Consider the following 19,530-nt stretch of genomic DNA (forward strand, 5'->3'; position numbering starts at 1 on the left):
TTATTTGTTATTGTATTATTCATGTGTTTTTCTCTTAGTAAATGACTTCAGCTTTTTTGAAGAAGGTTATTTATTTCAAAGGCACGAGAGAGGAGCAGTCCGTATGGGCCTCTCAGCATAAAGATGTGGTCTTTTCACTTCTGTATTTGAGGCTGATTTCCTTTTATTTATGTTAAAATATTGTACTCGATTCTTTTTAATGAACATTTACATGCAGATATCCTGCTTTTCCAGCCCAAGAGGCAACCTTATGTAATACGTATTTGCATATTGACACAGTTGCAATACTAGACCTAGTGGAAAACAGAATAAAAGTCAAGAGCATGTCTTAAAACCTACTTACAGAGAGAAACTCCTTTAAGGTTTGGCATTATATTTTCTGTTGCATCTGCTTCACAAAATAAGCATAGCCTGAAGCTACGCCTGGAGTTGCTAGTCAAAAGAAAAGTGTTCTAAGCTGTAGGCCTTTTTTTTTTTTTTTTTAAACTTCTGAAATGCAAAATTCAGTGATGAAGTCTTGATGTAGTATCTGTGAACCTCACAGCGAATCACAGAGAGGAACAGCAGATACAAGGTAAAGCAGGACGTTACTTGTAGACTAGGATTTCACATGGTTCTATGTCATGTAAAAGGACAAAACTTTAGACTAGAGAGAAGAAAATGTGAAGAGACTTTGTTTCTGCTGTGGATTTTGCTGTAGCCATCTCCTTAGCAAAGAATTGGGGCCTTGCAGCCTTATAGTTTCTGCACTGCTTGCATGCAGAGATGAAGATGATTTTTCTCCTTCTTTGGCCTTGTCCTATCTATAAAAATACTTCCTGCTACCTTGTGCATAGCTATCCACAAATATTAGCATCTAGTTACCAGTCAAATAACTTTTCTTTGTTTGCTGTTTCTAAAACCTGGAGGCTTGGGGTGTCAAAAGCATTTATTCTCACCTTTTTCAGTATCCTAGGAAAGTAGCTGGGGTACTGCCAGCCAACCTTTTCTGTCTTTTCTGATATAGGTGTCACAACAGAGTTTCCTACAGAAAAGTCCTCTGAGCCTTGAGGCGCGCAGCTCCCACTGAAATATTTTGAGAGCACAGCCATGTGGTTTCCTGTATCACCTGGCTGTACGAAGGTCATATAGGAATGTTCATCTGTTACAGTTTTAAGGGAATAATGATGCAATTCTAACAAGATCAGAATCTGTATTTAACATTCTAATAAGCTTAATTTACATGATACTGTGTGAACAGTTCTCTGCAGCAAGAGTACATGCAATTATTCTTGATAAACTTTTTAGGAGACAGAGAACTTTATTGAGATAGGAAGCAATATTAAGAAAAAGTTTCCAAATCTGTGTATGAATTACTTCAAAAAACAAAACAAAACAAAAGTGTTCATTAAGATGTATTTGTTAGTAAAAGAAAATTAATTTTTGCAAGCTCAGTTAAGTGCCCGGAAACAACCTCAGTTGTGTGTGGGCAAATATAGCTTGTTTTTTCTAATGTTGTAATGGTGCCTAGCTGTTACCAATAACAGCTTTTAGCATATGGACAAGTACTAGTGAGCAATCTTTCTATTCTTTATAACAAATCTTTACTTATTATGTTTTAATTACTGTAATGTCCTGAGTAACTGCAGGTAAGGATGCAATAATATTCTAGAGCATTGCCTCACACAATACTGCAAACTGTCATCTCAATAAATAAATATTTTCCTAAATTGAGCAAATGACACAGGCATTGACAGCAGGGCTTTCTTTTACAAATTGCATTTTTCTCCTTGCGGCCTTGGATATTTAATACAGCAATGGAATAATTAAGCAAAGTGGGGTATTAATGCAGTTTTATTAATAATATGTTAAGGTTGCCAGATGTTCTTTTTTTTTCTCTCATTTTTAGTGTACATCAGCATTCAAATAGCAGGCTGATAATGGGTCGTGCAGAACTTAGGTATGAAGACCAAACATTGTAAGGTATTAAGAACAAAAAGAGGAGGTTAATGTAGATGATCCTTTACTGACTTTTTTATTTTGATATACCCACCTCTTTTACTTAACAGTTTTGAGAAGATCTAATCTGATTTATTGATTGGAAAATTCTATTTTACATAGTCTTTATTGAAATCTTAAATACGAAAACGGAGATTTATTTTATCAGAAAAGTATATTGGACCCTTCATCACTCCAGAACATGTGTAAATGTTTTCTGTGCAAAATTTCTACTGCATATGTTTGAGGCCAATGGAGTCAAATGAAATAAAAAAGTAATAATAAGCACAAAAAGAAGAGGATGAATACAGATTATAAGGATGACATCAATAGAAGATGAAAATGTAGGTGTTTGTTTTCCTCATTTGACCTTTATCTATAATAAGGATAGGGAGAAGGAAAAAATGTGTTACTTTTACCTACCCAGTGTGTAGGCACATGTTATTATAAGAGTTCTGTTAAGGAAAACATAGCCTCCTGCTCATGTCCAGAACACCATTGCTATTAGTTGTTTTCAAATTTCTGAAACAGTCTTCAGATACATGCAAAAAATTGGGGTTTAAGACCTTTTCATCAATCTTCAAAGCTATCTCTTTGGAATGCAATTGAAAGATTCAATGTATTTTCCTATCAAAATATAAAACACTGTTCTCTTTGCACCATCTTATTATCTTTAATATTATACAAGAAGATAACTACTTTCAAATTAAGCATCAGTTATACATATTCTTCATTTAATAGAATCATAGCATGGTTTGGATTGGTAGGGACCTTTAAGAACATCTAGTTCCAAGCCCCTGCTATAGGCAGGGGCACCTCCCTGTAGACCAGGTTGCTCAGAGCCCCGTCCAGCCTGGCCTTTGAATGCCTCCAGGGTGGGGACATCCACAGCCTTTCTGGCCAACCTGTGCCGATGTCTCATCACGCTCATACTAAAGAATTTCTTCCTGATATCTAATCATTAAAACTACATAGGAGAGAATTCAAAATTTGATTCTGCTGCTGAAAACACCATCCATGTAAAATCTACCAAATGTTTAACTACTTAGCAAGAATGTCCTTCAGTTAATTGTAAAATCTGCAAGTTAGATTCTGCCAAATTATTTGTTCAGCTATAGTCATGTATAGCCGAATAAAATTGGTAAGTGAAGTCTAAGCAGCAGTTGAAAAGAGGCTGACTGGGTTCCAGATACTGGAAGGCCTTCACAAGTGCTTGAGTTTCTTATTAAGCCTAAATCTTTGTAAAGTAGGTGAAACAAATATTGTTTGTAGTTTTCAATGCCAATGCATGATATTTATTTATTTTCATTTAACTTTATCTTGATTTCATTGACAATTCTGGGGAAAAATAGTTGTGAATGAAGAAGTAACATTTTCCTGTGTCTGAGAAAACAGTAAGTACTTCATACTTTCACATTGAAGAGTACTCTGAGAAAGAAAAAAAGGAAAAAAAAAAAAAAAAAAAAGCCCATTGTCTGCTTAAATCTGATTGCACTTGTCTTTTGAAAATGGGTATTTTCTCATGAGTTCTGTTCATTTCATGATTTAATAGAGCTGAAATAGATCACTTAAGAATTGATGTATTCATTTCGATCAAATTTACAGCAGCTGCAGTTCATATTTAAATAGCAGTTTGTGACTTCTGCCCAAATGTTGCTTTCCTCAGCAATGATACATATCCATATAGTTACAAGTTGCAATTTCCTATTGTGTCTTTGAAAATCTAATCAAATGAAAAGTGAATGTCTGCTTCTTGCTTTTTTCCACATAGCTGATAATCGAGTCAAGCTTCCAGAAAAAAGAACATTATTTTGTGCTTCTTAATATTGAGATTCTTAGTGTTCTGCAAGTCAACTTTTTATTACAAACTTATGAAAATAGCCCTTAATGTAGACAAAAGTAAGAAACAACTGTGGTGTTTTCTTCTTTGTTTTTGTTTGCTTGTTTGTTTCCTTTGACATATAAGGTATTTAATATAGTTAATTGTGGGTTTCAGAACTCATTTTTTGATGTGATATGTTTAATAGGGAACAAATTAGTCTGAAACTTTACTGTGGAATTATAATGTATTACTAATCCATTTTTCTTCTATCACCAGAGTCACTACCATGTTGTGTTCAAATAATGTTTTCTTAATCTCACCCATGCCATGCTAAAATCCCCTTCAGAGATGATGTAGTGTTAATCAATGCAAAAACTGACATATTGTCAACATCTTCAGAAGATGTGAAAATTTGTTCCTCTGCTAAGTAAATAAATGACGTAGAAGAACTCAGATTTGGGCTAGGATGTTTCTAAGTAGAATCAGTGATCAGATTGGCTTAGAATCATAGAATCATAGAATCACCAAGGTTGGAAAAGACCCAAAAGATCATCCAGTCCAACCGTTCACCTATTCCCAATAGCTCCCACTCAACCATGTCCCTCAACACAACATCCAGCCTTTCCTTGAACACCCCCAAGGTCGGTGACTCCACCACCTCCCTGGGCTTCTGTGCAGTTATATTACATTGGTTCTTAAAAATTAGAAACTAGAGGTAAAAAAAAAAGAAAAAAAAAAAAACCACCACCAACAACAAAAAACCTAGATGGAGATCCTTAAACTTCAGAAATTTAAATAAGTAAAATAGGATCAAATTGTGTGATAAATAGCTTTGTAGATGTAGCTGCTAGATAGTGGTGTGTTCAATTATTGATGGAGTCTGAGAAACAAAACAGTTCTGACAGTGTGGCACGTGGTTTGACCTAATTAGTCATGGTTAACTTCATATCACTGTGCATGACTGTGCTGCAAATACTCATCTCTGTCGCTTGAGGAACTCTTAGATTTGAGGATCTCCTTGGTGTTGAAACCAATGCCTTCGATCATTCATACCAGGGGAAGTAAATCACCTTTTAGAAGAAGGATTACAAGGAATTACTACTTTCTAGATGCTGAAAGGTTTTTGAGTATTGCCTCACTGATGTTGTTCTATCTATTTCTTTCTTCTGATATATTTATTTTCCTAAAAACATTTTCACAGTTGAAATTTACTTTCAAAAGCACTTTGTAGCCAATGCCCTAAAGCACAAATGATTTCCATGAATTCATTAGGGAAAAAGAAAAACAACAGCAAGGAGGTTTGTGTTGTACCAGGACACCTATTCTGTAAGGTTTTAGGGCAAACTATGAGCAAGAATCAGGCTAGAAGCGCTTACAATAAATGATCCCCGGTTGTGATAGTGCTGTAAGAAGTCCACTCTGTGTGAATCAATTGTATAATATCACTCGTCCAACAGAAGACCTATTTTTAATAGCAGTTTGCAGTCCTATGTTGGTCACGTTTCCCTCTAAGTTTCTTTTCCCCAGTCCACTCTTATCTAGTAACAAACCATTTGAATACCTTGAAGATAATATATATATTTATATATATATATTTTTTTTTTTTTTTGAGAATGTTACCAATTTAATTGAAAAATCAATTGTATTTCATTGCAGTCAGAAAATGGTGCGTCCTCTTTGTATCCAAATCCTCAGAGCCTCAGGGGAAGAACTCTTTGAAGTGAAATGTCAAAAGAATTGTTAATTTTTTATACAGAAAGACAGAATGGGGGGAAGGCAGGTCAGAAAAAGGAGAAAGAAGGAAGAATGATGTGCTTTTTCCAGTTGTTCCAATGCCAGGTGTGTTCAGCTATACATAAAATCTGCCTTACCATATCATCCTACTGACTTCAATGTGCAGTGACTTGTATTCCCCTCAGCTCTGAAGAGCTCTACAAACTCAAAGAAATACTTTTTATTCTTTCTGACTGCGTTTTTGAATGAACCAGTGGATAGTGAAGAATGAAGAGGTGCAGTGAAGCAAGTATGAATGCTCCGAAGGATTTCAGGGTTTCAGAATATGTTTTGCATGAGTTATGATTTTGCAATGAAATCTTAGCTGTTTGCTCTGTGCAAATGAAAAGCTGCTGAAGAAATTGCTTTAGAAAGAATTTGGTGATTCATGGTTTAAAGATAAATAAAATGCACGTACACTGTTATTAAACGTCTTCCATTATGCAAACAGGATTAACCATCTATTTAACCTTTCTGTATAGCATTCATCTCATGCTTCAGGGTCTGTAGATATCAAGTTTCTCAATCAGGCAGTTCAGAGTCTGCTTTTAAATAGGTTACTACAGCCTAAGACTATTAGCTTAGAATATTTTTTTTTATTCTTAGTCAAAACATTTAGTCAGGTACACATACTGTCATCCATCAGTTGTTTCATTTTACTTGAGAAGCTGTGATGTTAAGAAAGGCTAGGGAAAGAAAATCCAGTTGCTGACAGCAAAGATTCCCTTCCTCTTCCCCTCCCCATGAGTCCATAGGTTTTTGTGTGTTTTAAAGACAGTTATAGTAAAGATAATTATAATGCAGTTGTTTTATCCTCCACAGTGTATATGCTGTTCTTGTAAACGGTTGCTTTCTAAAAATATTTATTTTCAGGTCCTGCTGAATTTTAATATGTTTTGTGTTGTTGACCAAAAGGCAAATACCTTAGGTGACCAGAAAGATCGTACAATGCCAGCTTTTGTTGAGCCTCCAGACCTGCTGGGCAGAAATCTCACAGGACTGACCAAGTTGTCCTTCATCATCTTTGAATGGTGGCAATGCCCAGAATGACTGAGAGAAGGGCAATCAGTGTTAGGATTAGGAGAGTTCCCAACAGGATCCTGTTGTCTCATTGTTAATGGTGAAATGGTTTTCCGTAGCTTGGAGCTATATTTACACCATTTCACGTTTGCCATTATTTTTTTCCCTAAAATCAACAAATATCTCTAATCTGTGTATGTTACTGCAGCATTAATACTGATATGTGGGCTACTCAAATCCCTACACAGAGCGCACGCTGCTTGTAGATCTGGTTGTGTATCTCTATATCATATCTAAAATACAGTCCTGCTGTGCTATGTACAAACAAAAGCATCGTGAGGCAATGAATCCAACTGATAAATTCTGAGATTTTTTTTAGAAAAGTTGGCTTCCCTTTTTTTTTTTTTTTTTTTTTAACATTGTGTAGTGTCTCTGATAACTGCCTTGAGTGTAAATAATCTCATGTTCAGCTAGTAACTTTACAGCTTCCATTTTAGGTTATCTGTATGTAAAAAATTCCTGAATTTTGATTTCTCATGAGGTGACTGAAAAAAATAGGTGATTTGTAGTTTCTGTATGAAAGGGTTTTTATTCTGCATTCTTCTAGTTGTTTGTTTTCCTCCTACCAGGAATGACAGATGATAAAGCTCTGAAGTGCAGGCAATGATAAACACCCTGTCCATGTTAATGGGAGTTGAGACTGCTTTGCTTCTCGTGGGATTGGTGCCATATTTCCAGGGCAATGTATTGATTTGGTTGGCTGCCGATGTGTGATGCATGACAGAAATGAGAAATTGAACTTTCTGAATGTGAAGTAAATTGTGCTGCTGATGATATATAAGTGATTTAGGAAAAAGCAATCAATCAGTTTCTCTGTCCTGGTAGCAGTGCTATCTACAATTTAATATATGGTAAAACAACAACTTCTGCAATCAAAATCAAACAGGCAGTGCTTTTTGCTAAAATCGGACTCTTGCAAAAAATGACTTGCAGAACTTTGTTTTTAGTATGCTTTGCTTCCTTCATTACTGATGTTATCTGACAATTTAGAAATATTAAATTCATTTATTCTGCTTTTCTTGTCAAGGTTCGTAGATCATTTTCCTAGACTATTACTTTTTAAAATTGGTTGGTCTTTAAATAATTTTAGCTTATATATGTAGAGCTGTTTTGAGTTCCAAATACCTGCAGATGGAGTTTATTATAACCAGAGATAATTGGACCTTAATACCTGTAAAACATCCGCTAGAGACATGAATAGGCCTTTTTTCTTTTCTGGCAGATGTTTTGCAGATTCTAGACTCATATCCAATTATCTGTGAGTACTTCAGCAGTTCACAATAGCATTCATTTGAAGATGACTATATTATTCTTTTCTCTCCTTCCTTATGTTATGAAATGAAAGAGATAACGTACTCTTCTTGGAAGGGCAGAGAGGTATTTTAATGAAAGCTTGAAGAGACTTCCTAAAACTATTCTTGCTGATGCCCGCTAGCCAGTCTTGTCATTCAGCATCAAAGCCTTAGCTTAACATTTTCCTCAGCGTAAAATTAAGCAGCAGGGAGTTCTGCACGTATTTCCCAGAGAAGTGCAGAGATGCTTAGATTGGAATCATCAACTTGAATATTTTGGTGAGAATTTTTAAAGGAGTTCAGCTCTCCTCAAGATGGAATTGTCAATATTTACCTTGTACTAATGCTGTGAGAATAGGGAGCAGCCTAACCACATCTCTCATCCTTATTGGTGGAGAGGGAGAGCTGGAAATTTTGGCTACATGCTGGAAATTCAATCTGGAGTTCTTTCCTGCATTACCCTTGGTATGATTATATGATTCAGGACCAAACAGTGTGTAAGCAGTTGGGCAGAAAAATCTATGAATAGATGTTCAAGAAATGAATAGAATAAAGGAGCATTGAGGTTTTTTATGAATGCAACAGGTTTTTTTCCTGCTGTAAATCATTTTATTTGGTCAGAAAGGAAAACAAAAGATTGATTTATTAGTTGTAAAGCTTAACAATTGAACTGCCTCAAAATGTTTTCCTGATAAATCCTTCCAAATTCAGTAAATGATCTTTTATCTGGAAGGTGCCATTGAAATTAGTAGGTTTAAAATATAATAGAAGCAGAACTCAGCAGTATCAAAACAATATATGCAATGTATGTAATATCATTTTTAAACTCAGTATATATTTTTCCTAATACATACCTGTTTTCATAGCTCACCACCATCCAGTTTATTATTTCTTTTTGTATGTTATATTTTCTTATGTTACTTCACTGAAGGCTGAGAATGAGACGTGTCAGATAGGAAGTAACAGTATACAAGGAAACAAAAAGCTATCTGCCTTTTTTCTGAAGATGGAATTGTGACCGGAAAAGTAAAAGATATCATGACAACCTGATATATTTCAAATCTGCAGATTCTGCATGTGTTTCTCATGCCATGTAACCCTGGGAAAAAAATGACCAACAAATTAACAAGAGTTAAGGATTTGTGCCTTTCTTTAAAATGACTCATTTAATTGGGCCTGTTTTTCTGTGAACCCAGCTACTAACGAACTCCATCCACGTACCACTAATCTCCCTGGAAAATACCTTTTTAAAGCAAATGAAGTAGATCTAGTAGTACTTAAAATCTAGGATCGTGTAGTGAGTAGAAACAGCCATTCAACAGGTAGTGCCCCACTGCTAACTTCCTGTCATGCAACAGCTTTTCCACTGGCCCTGCATTGGCCCTACATGTGTCACTGAAAGGGCCAAGTCTTTTTTCCACACAGTATTTGGGAAAATGCCCAGCTTTTGTTATTGGCAGATTCAGGTGGAAAGTAACAATGTACAAATTGAATGTAATAAATTCCATTTGCTGGAAAACATCTTTTATAGGTATCCACTGGAGAACCAGAGGACTGGCTCTGGCAGGATAAGGCATTTGTAGCGTCAATCCAGGGAAGGACCAAAGTTATACCAACAGTAACAGAGGCAGAACCTGATATAAACTTGCAACAAAAATACTGAAATAATAATAAAAAGCAGAACACCCTAAATTAAAGGTGAATAAGTATGAAGTTTTTCAAGCTGTGTGCAGGATGGAACAGTCTGTTAGCTCGGTAAACTAATTATTTGTTTCTTAACATGTTCAATAACTAGAAGAGCCTCAGTATTTCAGGAAGGGAAGGGAATTTAAAGTGTTGCACTCTTCTATCATGTAACATTTACTGTCTTTAGCTGTCTTTGGACTGTGGAGGAAGCAGGACAAGGCTAATTGAAGAAATGAAAGATAGGGAGGAAGGCTCCCATACAATTAGGCAGTTTCAGAAAATCATTACTAAGCATCAAAATGCATTATTTTCTCTTGAGAACAAAACAATTCCCATTTCCTGGGAAAGTCTTTAATTTTATTTTTTGTTATATATTTTTTAAAGAACTGATACTATAGAACAAATCAGTTCTAACTCTTCTTGGCCAAACTAAGAATGCAGTGCATGATCATTGTAAGTCATTCTGCTTTTCTTATTTCTAAATATAGCATCACTTGGTCAACACAACACTTTATGCTGTAGTTTTCTTCATGAGATAACTCAAAGTTATCCTAGAACTCCTAGGTTCTTATAATTAAAAATGTATGTCTGAGCATACTTTTTTGTATCACAAAGTGTCATCAGTATGATTGTGGAATCATGGTTACTGTTTGTTTAATTACAGAGGATAGGCCTGCTGACAGATAGCATTAATCTTGGCTCTTTTTCAGACCTCTCATGGTTTGGACTCTGAAAAGTAATGTGCAATCAATACAAAGATTGACATCTATGAAATATTTCATTTCACAAAAAATCAGTATAGAAGAATGTAGATGATTTTGTTTATGATGCTGTCCAAACAGACGAGGGAAGCTAAATATTATCTGAAGCTGTTAGTTCAAATTATGTTTTTATTTTCTTCTTGATGAAGCAAAAAAGCAAGTATAACTGGCAAAGAATCAGTAACCACTGATGTAAGCTATTTGTTGTTGTGAATTTAAGCTCCGTTTCTTAAGAAGTTCTGGATGCATCAAAGGCAATGTTTTGCATTGCAGGTCTTTTTCTCCTTTCACTGTTGAATCTTAATTAGAAGATACTGTCCTTGTTTTAACTTGGTTGATGTTGCCTATCAAAGGTAATTTTTTTATAAACGGAAAGGTTAATAAAACGTGTTTCACAAGGAAGTTCTTAAAATCTGTTTTCATTAGTTTATTTTCTGTCAATTTCAGCAACTTTGAAAGAAGAGCAGGGTTGCCTCTTGAATCCTTGATGCTGATTATATGTTCAAAATCTGTTCTCTCTGAATGAGACTGCTCTGTTTACAGAATTTGGTTTTCAGTTTTCTACCATTAGACTGCTTTAGGTTTGCTGCTAGACCCATGAAAAACAGAAGGAAGGAGTGACATATACACAAAAGTGGAATTGCCTTCAAACTTCTGTAAGAATACAACTACCAAAATACTTCAAAAACTACTGTATTTGGAATAGATTTCTATGGTTGTTTCAATGTTTTCACGGAATATTGTGTTTGCATCTTCAAACTTGCAGGCCTTCTGCTATTGCTGTGCACCTGTGTTTTGTGTGGATTATCAAACACTAACCAAAAACTAATACTATGTGGTACAAGTTTTATAAATTCTGAGTTATCACAGAGTGCATAATCTGCAAAAGTGCTTGAAATCAAGTCATACTCTTGAGTGGTGTGATTTTTGTCTATAGATAGGAATGTGAAATTCACTCAAATCTGTTTATTATTTTATCTGACTTTTGCAAAGGAAAATGGTCATTAATTGTTCAGAGCTCATTTTTCTTTTTTCAATTTTCAACAACAAAAACCTTTAATAGGTTAAAACTTTTTCTGTTGTTTTTTTTTTTTTTTTTTTTTTTGTGAACTTGTTTGTGTTCACCACTGTTCAGTACTCTGTATCATCTCTAAAGTATGTAAGTTAGCTCAACTGCTGTATAAAGAACTTAAATTCAGATTTCGTCCATGTGTTTTATGACTGGGAAAACTAATACTGTTTTATGTTTCTTTTTTGTTTCTTTTTTTTTTCTGTGGTGTTGTTGTTATTTGTTTTGTTTTGTTTTGTTTTGCCATAAAGAGCAATGGCTTCTGAATCTATTATTGTTGTGTCTTGTGAGTGCCACACTAATTGTGGCCATCTTCTATTGTATTTAAGCTTCCTTGGGAAAAAGGAATGACCTTGTTTTACAAGTAAATCTAAATGGATTTGAACAACAGTTCAGCGTCAGCCAAAAAAAAAATAAATGTTGACTATTAGAATGGTTTGGGTTGGAAGGGACCTTTAAGTTCATCTAGTTCCAACCCCCCCCCCCCGCTATAGGCAGGGATGCCTCCCTCTAGACCAGGTTGCTCACAGCTCCATCCAGCCTGGCCTTGAGCACGTCCAGAGTGGGACATCCACAGCCTCTCTGGGCAACCTGTTCCAGTGTCTCACCATCATCACAGTAACTAATTTCTTTCTAATATCTGATCTAAATCTGCCATCTTCCAGTTTAAAGCTGCTGAAACACAACCAGTGAAGTTGTAAACTACATTGTATACAGAGCAAATATCATGAGCTACTCTATGCTGAATTTCTCTCTTGGCCGCTGTTTGGGGAATGGCTGAGCATTACTTGGCAGATGATGATCATTTGCAATACAGGTGTACGTATATATATTTAGAGAGTTATTATCACATTTTTGCTTCTGATTTCCTTTTCTGTCTTAGTAAATAGCTTGTATCTCAACCCATGAGTCTTATTTTGAAGGGAGTGAGCAAACAGCAGTGTGGTGCTTAGCTGCCTGCTGGGTTCAACCACAAAAAAATGAAATTTAGAATTACGGGTGCCTGTCTGTGCATATGTATCTGTTGTATCATTAATGTTTTAGTTTCAGAAATATATTTCACATATTTTCTGAATGAATTTTCCAGACTGTTCTCCATTACATAAGACTTGATGCGTATTTTAACACTTTGCTCCTGTTTTATAGACGGCTATACGACAGACGACATTGAATTTTACTGGCGTGGTGGTGATAATGCAGTCACAGGAGTCACAAAGATTGAACTGCCACAGTTCTCCATTGTAGACTACAAGCTTATCACCAAGAACGTTGTTTTCTCTACAGGTTTGTGGATGGGAAGCTAAAAGGGGAATTAACTGGGAAAACTAAAAATGGTCTAATTCTCAATGTGCAGTTCAGGATCTGAAAATTTTAGCAACAGGAGTAAATCAGAGCAGCAACTCTGAACTCTAAAACAGAATTTTAAAACAAGTGGATTTTATTACAGCTTCACAATCTGTTCCTCATTAATCTATAAAAAGAATACAACAGACCGTTACATTAAGACTTAGTCAGATTTTCTGGTTTTATGTGAAACTGACCAAGACACACAAAACCCCTCAGCACCTTAACTCCCAACAAGAAATAGCTCAGTTTGTAAGAACTTTTCTCTCCATTTGCAGGTGTTTTGTTTTTTTTTTTTTTCAATCCATGGATGTGTTAGGCTAATTATTTGGCCTTCACCATAAAACCTTTCATATCGTCCTTCCACAAGATTTGTAGTTTATACTATGCTAGCAAACATACGACTTTCTGAAGGCTGAAAAGGTGTTGTGTAACAGGTTGAAATGACATTAAATCACTCAAATGAGTTGAGTTATTTCTATTTGGTGTTCTCCACCTACTCAAGAAAGCTGATAGGTATTAGATTAGGAAGGAAAAAAAATAAGGAAAACAAAAAAAGCAAAACAAACAAACAAGAAAAACACCTAATCATTTTTTAGATATAGACAGAAATCGTCTTGGGAGGAAATACAGAGGCACTGTGTATTCCAGATTCTTCAAAAGTGAAGCAGAAATGGGACTTGAATACATTATGATTTCCAGGTGCCCATTTCAATGAGTGCTTCACACACCACAATTTTTCTGCTGTTGGTGACAAAAGGGAAGCACTGCAATGCCTGAAGAGGTTAGAGTAAAGGTTACACTGAAGGAAGCATACTGCAGCTTGTCAGCCAAGAAACACTGTTACATTTTGATGCTGTAAAATGTGTTTTGACTGTTGATTTTTGAATATTATGGTTACCAGCAGAAATGAACCCAGTAGCTTCTTTGTACCCTTCAAGTAATAGATTAGTTAATCTCAATTCTTGCTAGAAACCCTACAGCTGATTATTCAGGGTCTTTCAGCTCTCTGTGTAGTCTTTGCTGCAGGAAGCAGTAAAACCGAAATGACAGGAAAATGTTTTCAGGCTTTATATGAGTAAATTATGGCCATACCAAATATTCTCTTTTAGGTGCCTACCCAAGGCTGTCTCTCAGCTTTAAACTTAAGAGAAACATTGGTTACTTCATTCTGCAGACCTACATGCCTTCTATTCTGATCACTATTCTGTCCTGGGTTTCCTTCTGGATTAATTATGATGCTTCAGCTGCAAGAGTTGCTTTAGGTAGGCATTTTTACACCTCTCATAGTGTGCATTAGTTGAAGCGTTTTTCTTGCTTCTGGCATGGGGGATAGTGCATGGTTGGAAAAATAAATCTGTTAGATCTGGCTTGCAAGCTTTGTATTATTTGAATCAGTGTTTAAGTCATCCCAATTTAAATATAAATTAAAGTGATTTCATGTCTAGATTAGCTAACTGTATAATCATTGTAACCAGAATTAGCCTAATTGTCTGTATTCTCTGTTGTTTTACTGCTTGTTCTTCTGTTAAGAGAATGCATTCAGTTTTCTTTTGCTCATGGCAGTTCAGAGCTGTGTATTGTAGAGTATAAATTGCTTTTTCTTTTGGGTATAAATTAAATAAAGTTTTACTTGGGTTGTATAGGTAATGAATATCTATTGCCAAATTCTGTATAAATCAGATCAATTCTTTCCAATTTTGTTCTGCTACAGATAAGTAAATTGCTGCAAAGGACAATTGAGAATTTGTCATTTTAACATTATGGAATACTGTCAGAGTTTTGCCAGGCCTTTTTGTGTAGTATTTTATGATAAGAATTGTAGTCTACAGGCAGCATTGAAAGTGCTGGAGGAAAGCAAGATACAATGACCCTAGGCTGGTGATTTGTAACTGAGGCTGTTCCAGTAGGGTATGGTTCAGCTGGTTAAAAGCATACTTGTACAATCCAACTACTGTTTGATACTAGTAATTTTCTTTGCTGTACAAAAAAATTTAAGACTAAGGAAGACCAAGGTTTTCTGTTTTGTTTTTCTACCTGGAAAAAAAAACAAATCTAGAATTCTTTCCGGCACTAGCAGTTGATTATTTTGAGCTACAATGCAAGAACATTTAAAATAAGTTCAGTCAGCAGACTTATAATTTTTTTTTTTATTATTTTTTTCAGGAATCACAACTGTCCTCACCATGACAACAATTAACACTCATCTTAGAGAGACTCTTCCCAAAATCCCATATGTGAAAGCCATTGACATGTATCTTATGGGATGTTTTGTCTTCGTTTTCATGGCTCTGCTAGAGTATGCTTTGGTCAACTACATCTTCTTTGGCAGGGGACCTCAGCGTCAAAAGAAAGCAGCAGAAAAAGCTGCCAGTGCCAACAACGAGAAGTTACGAATGGATGTCAATAAGGTAAATTTAAATAGATATATGTTTTAGCATTGCCCCAAGGCTACAGTAGACTTGCACTTCTGCCAGATAGAGCTTTTAAATGTAATTTCTGGTAGAAAGCAAAGTGGGGTTATTATGATCCTAGCTTTCTGCAGGGTCATGAACTTAACCACTTCAGCATTGAATACTGCCCTCTAGTCTGGCAAATTGAATGTTTGTTTTCTAAAGCATGTGCTCAAATAAGTTTTACTGTGAGATGTTTTCTCAGTGGAATGTATGGTTAAATATTTCTGATCTGTTTGCGAAGGAACAAAACCAAAATGATGGCTATAGCTAATATTCTAGTAAGAGCTGTATGAAACATGATAAATAAAACTTAAATTTAACCTACTTGAATGAATCTTTCAAATGACCTGGATAAGAAATACTTTCTACAGAAGTGCTTAAAGCTTGGAAAGTTTGCATATTTTCAAAATAAAGTGGCCCAGAATGTTGTTGACTAAATGAGAAGCCGCTCAGAAATAAAGTATCAACTTGCTGTGCACTTAATTCTGAATTTGAAAATGGTCCCCTGGGGAGGGGGAATTGAGGCAGAAAAGATGTTTGCCAAGATACACACTTCTAGAAAACGTGTCCATTATGCTTAATGAAAATGAAGCACTTACCATAAAGCACTTGTCATTTTTCATTTTGGCAATTTTGGATGAGTTTCATACTGTGGCAGATCTGGGCAGATCTGGGTAGAATGCTAAAATGTACTCAGTGTGAAATGTATAAACTTTCACACACATGCAAAATTAGAAAGTTAATTAAAGTTAAATTCTCCCTCTTCATTTTTTTTTTAATTGGAAGACTTTGTGTTCTGTGTTCAACATTATACTCCAAAGGAGAATAAACAAAATCAGAATTAAAAATAATAATAATAATCTAAATCAGAAAATGATTATTTGTCAGTGGAAACATAAGTTTCATACAGCTCTGGAATTTCTCATGTTAGTTCAGAATTTCTTCACTGTCATAATATGTCCAGGGACAGAGGATGAAAGTACAAAAAACATGTTGATATCGTATAACAGCTATAGTTTCTATAATGTATATAATAATTTTATTGGCTTTTAAGATAAAGGATTATATTTTCATGTGTGGGATCTCACCTGTTCAATAGTTTTTCTTTTCATTTAGGATAAATGTTTTAATGAATTAAGACAAATGTGTAATGATTGCATTAATTTTGATGGTCTGATACCATAAATAATTCATTCTTCTTTTAACATTACAATGTTTTCGAAGACTGTTTTAAACCCCAAGTAGTCTTTTTCTTTCATTATTATTTCATTTTATAAGTAATCATTCATATTTATAAATAATAATTATTTCATTTTTTCATATGTAATTTTTAATGATCAGTTTCCCTTTAAACAACCAAAACTAATAAGGAAGCCCAGTAGTTAATTTTATAAGAGTTGATCTGTATTAATTAGACCTTTCACCTAACGTACATGGAAATCTAAGGTTCATATGTGCCAGCACGTCACAGAGCCCCTCGTGAGGCGTGTATTTAAGCACTGTTTTTGTGTTTGTTTGTTTGTTTTTTTTGTGATATTCTCTCCACATACTTATTCATATGATAAGTCTATCAGACATATAATAGAATACCAAAGCCTACTGGCAAATTACTTAACACAAACTACGATTGGAAGGCACAAACTAGTACTAATCCAATCCAATAAGCAGAGTAAAATAATTTGGATGTCCATTGCAGGAGTTCTCTAGCTCACAAAGTGAATAGGGAATATACTGGGAAAAACTTCGTACTATTCATATTTTTGAAATTGAGCCTTTGGGTTAATTTACCAGCTTATTATGGTTCATAATCTGTGGCAGTTTTACTTTAGTATGCGGGTAACACTGATCTGCTAATAGATAATCAAATAGGAGAGGAGAAAGGAGTACAAATTTGTCCTACTGCACATAGACTGCTTTGGGGAGGAGGAGATGAATTGGTTGACCATCAGCAATAAAAAAATATTTATATTTAATGTATCTGAATATTTTCTTTCTGAAAGGGGACCAAATATTGTATAATAGTTTTTGTGCATGAGAGCTAGTACTGTAGAAATTTGTTCAGATGCAAGTTTCCATGAAAACTCAAGTATTTAGGAAAAGGACTAAATGAACATTCCATCTCTAATTAGGATGCAACATCAAAGGAGTAATTTTATGAAGTTTGAGTATTCTTTCGTGATATTACTAGATTCTTCATGTATCAGTAGATGGAATATTATGAAATTGTGCCTGTGGCTTCAGGGACAATGTGAGAAAAGGGTAAGAAACCTTAAAACAGGAGGAAAACTTTTATATATCTCTATTACTACCTTCACCATAGACTTTGTAAAAACAGCAGATGAATAGTTATTGGAACATGCAATGCAGCATCTCTGTGTATACATTATGCAAGAGCAAATCTGTACAGGCTGCCCAGGGAGGCTGTGGATGCACCATCCCTGGTAGTGTTCAAGGGCAGGTTGGATGAGGAGTTGGGCAGCCTGGTCTAGTACCTGATTTATTGGTTGGCAGCCCTGCCTGAGGTACGGAGTGGTTGCAGCTGGGAGATCCTTGAGGTCCTTGCAACACAAGTTGTTCTATGACTCTATGGTTAAGCATAGATCTTGATTTACCTCTTGCATTCTGAAACTCAAGTAATGGAGAAATTCAAAGGAAATAAAATCAAGGAAAACAGACTCAAATACCAGCATATGTGCTATCAGAGACTCATTAAATCATTTTGGACATGTTCAGTTTTCTGTGACTTTAGGTTAAAATGGCTCTGTATATAGCTGTTCCACTCTTGAAACTTCTGAAGCTACATTCAGAAGTTGATTCCTTTATTCTAACTTTCATCATCTTTTGCTTTAGTCAAGGCTAATTGTTCTATCAACAGGCAGTTACCTGATGCTTGAAGGTAAATTTATATTACACTGGCTTTTTTCTTACTCCAGACATCTTCCTGTTGTTGAAACTACCATTCTCATAATTTCCTCACCTCTTTTGAAGAAATAAGGATGGGCTTGTAGAAGTCTGTATTATATTTTCTTTGTAGTCTTCACGTATCTTTTCTGTTCTGAAGGGCTTAGTACTGAAACTGTACATAAAAGGATGAATAATATGTATAATAAATATAGTGCAGAATATGTATAGTGTAATCCATGAGTATTTTGTTTTATTCTGAGATATTTTATTCACAATTTTTTTTTCAGTACACTTTTCTATTTTTGGTAGAAATGTCAACAGTAATTGGCATTCTTTTGGTCTTTTGTAGGCACATTTCATGCCAAGTCTACTTCAAGCTCAGTGCACTAATCTGGTACATCCTCTGTGGTACTTCCAGACGTTGAACAGATATGTTTTTAAAAATGTAGGGCCAAATTATAATCAGTCTTCATTAATGTCACTCAGTGGGATGTATTCTTTATGGTGATTGTACATGCACCTGTGTCTTGTTTTATTTTATGACAGTGTGTCAAAGGTGGTAATGAGGGTTCCATCTGCTATACTGCTATACAAGTTAGTGTGATACAACCCTTCTTGTTTTTTCCTTTTTGAAGTTTGATTTCATCTTCAAGAATATGATTAGCTAAATGTACAGCCTGCACAACAGCCATTTTAATATATCTAAATATGTCTAATTTCTTCTATTATAGATAAAGGAAAAAGGTTCTTGGTAAACTGTCTCAGATCTAATCTATTCCCTGTAAGTTTCTTTAAGAATCCAAGTCAAGGTTTTTTTCATTAATTTTTTTGTACTTTTCTCTTTCGTTTCCAGTAATTTTAGCTTATCGGTTTCTGTCTTGAAACTGTGGCTTGGATAGCCTTGGTGATCACACTTATGTGTGTTGGATGCATCTTCTCTTCTGTGTCTTGCTTAGACTTAACAGTTTGATCAACTCTCAAGTATATTTTTCTGCATTACTAAATTCCCATCTAAGCTGCTACCGTTATATCTTTTGGATTTGTTGTCTGTTGCTGTTCATCCAACCCATTTAATCCAGACTACTACATACATTAATCAACTTCTGTGGAGATGTAAGTAAGGTGAAAATGCTTTTTGGTATCAGTGAAATCTGTGTACCCATTATTCTGGAAAGGTCAGAAAACCTCCTTTATGGCTATCTAGTAATTTAATGGAAACCAGAACTATCATTGTAAAAAACATGATAAAACCTACTTGGCTGAATGCAAAGCTGATTTCTGTCTTCTTCCACTGTAAAGAAGTGCACTTACAGTCTTGCCAGCTGTACATTTGACAAGGGTTTATTGTAATGGAATAGCAGCTGTA

General features: G+C 35.1%; 1 protein-coding gene across 3 annotated transcripts in view; it reads left to right on the plus strand.

The window, feature by feature from the left end:
- GABRB2 (gamma-aminobutyric acid type A receptor subunit beta2) overlaps window positions 1-19,530 on the plus strand; it is a gene marked incomplete at its 3' end in the record, with an annotated part of 131,316 nt that overhangs the window by 100,496 nt on the left and 11,290 nt on the right. For all 3 annotated transcript variants that reach the window (XM_079542593.1, XM_079542594.1, XM_079542595.1), the window contains exons 4-6: window positions 12,607-12,744; window positions 13,917-14,069; window positions 14,971-15,215. In XM_079542593.1, coding sequence (XP_079398719.1) covers window positions 12,607-12,744; window positions 13,917-14,069; window positions 14,971-15,215 — 536 coding nt within the window. The remainder of the gene's footprint in view (window positions 1-12,606; window positions 12,745-13,916; window positions 14,070-14,970; window positions 15,216-19,530) is intronic.

Source organism: Tetrao urogallus, assembly GCF_951394365.1.
Source record: "Tetrao urogallus genome assembly, chromosome: 14".
In the NCBI taxonomy this organism is placed as follows: Eukaryota; Metazoa; Chordata; class Aves; order Galliformes; family Phasianidae; genus Tetrao; species Tetrao urogallus.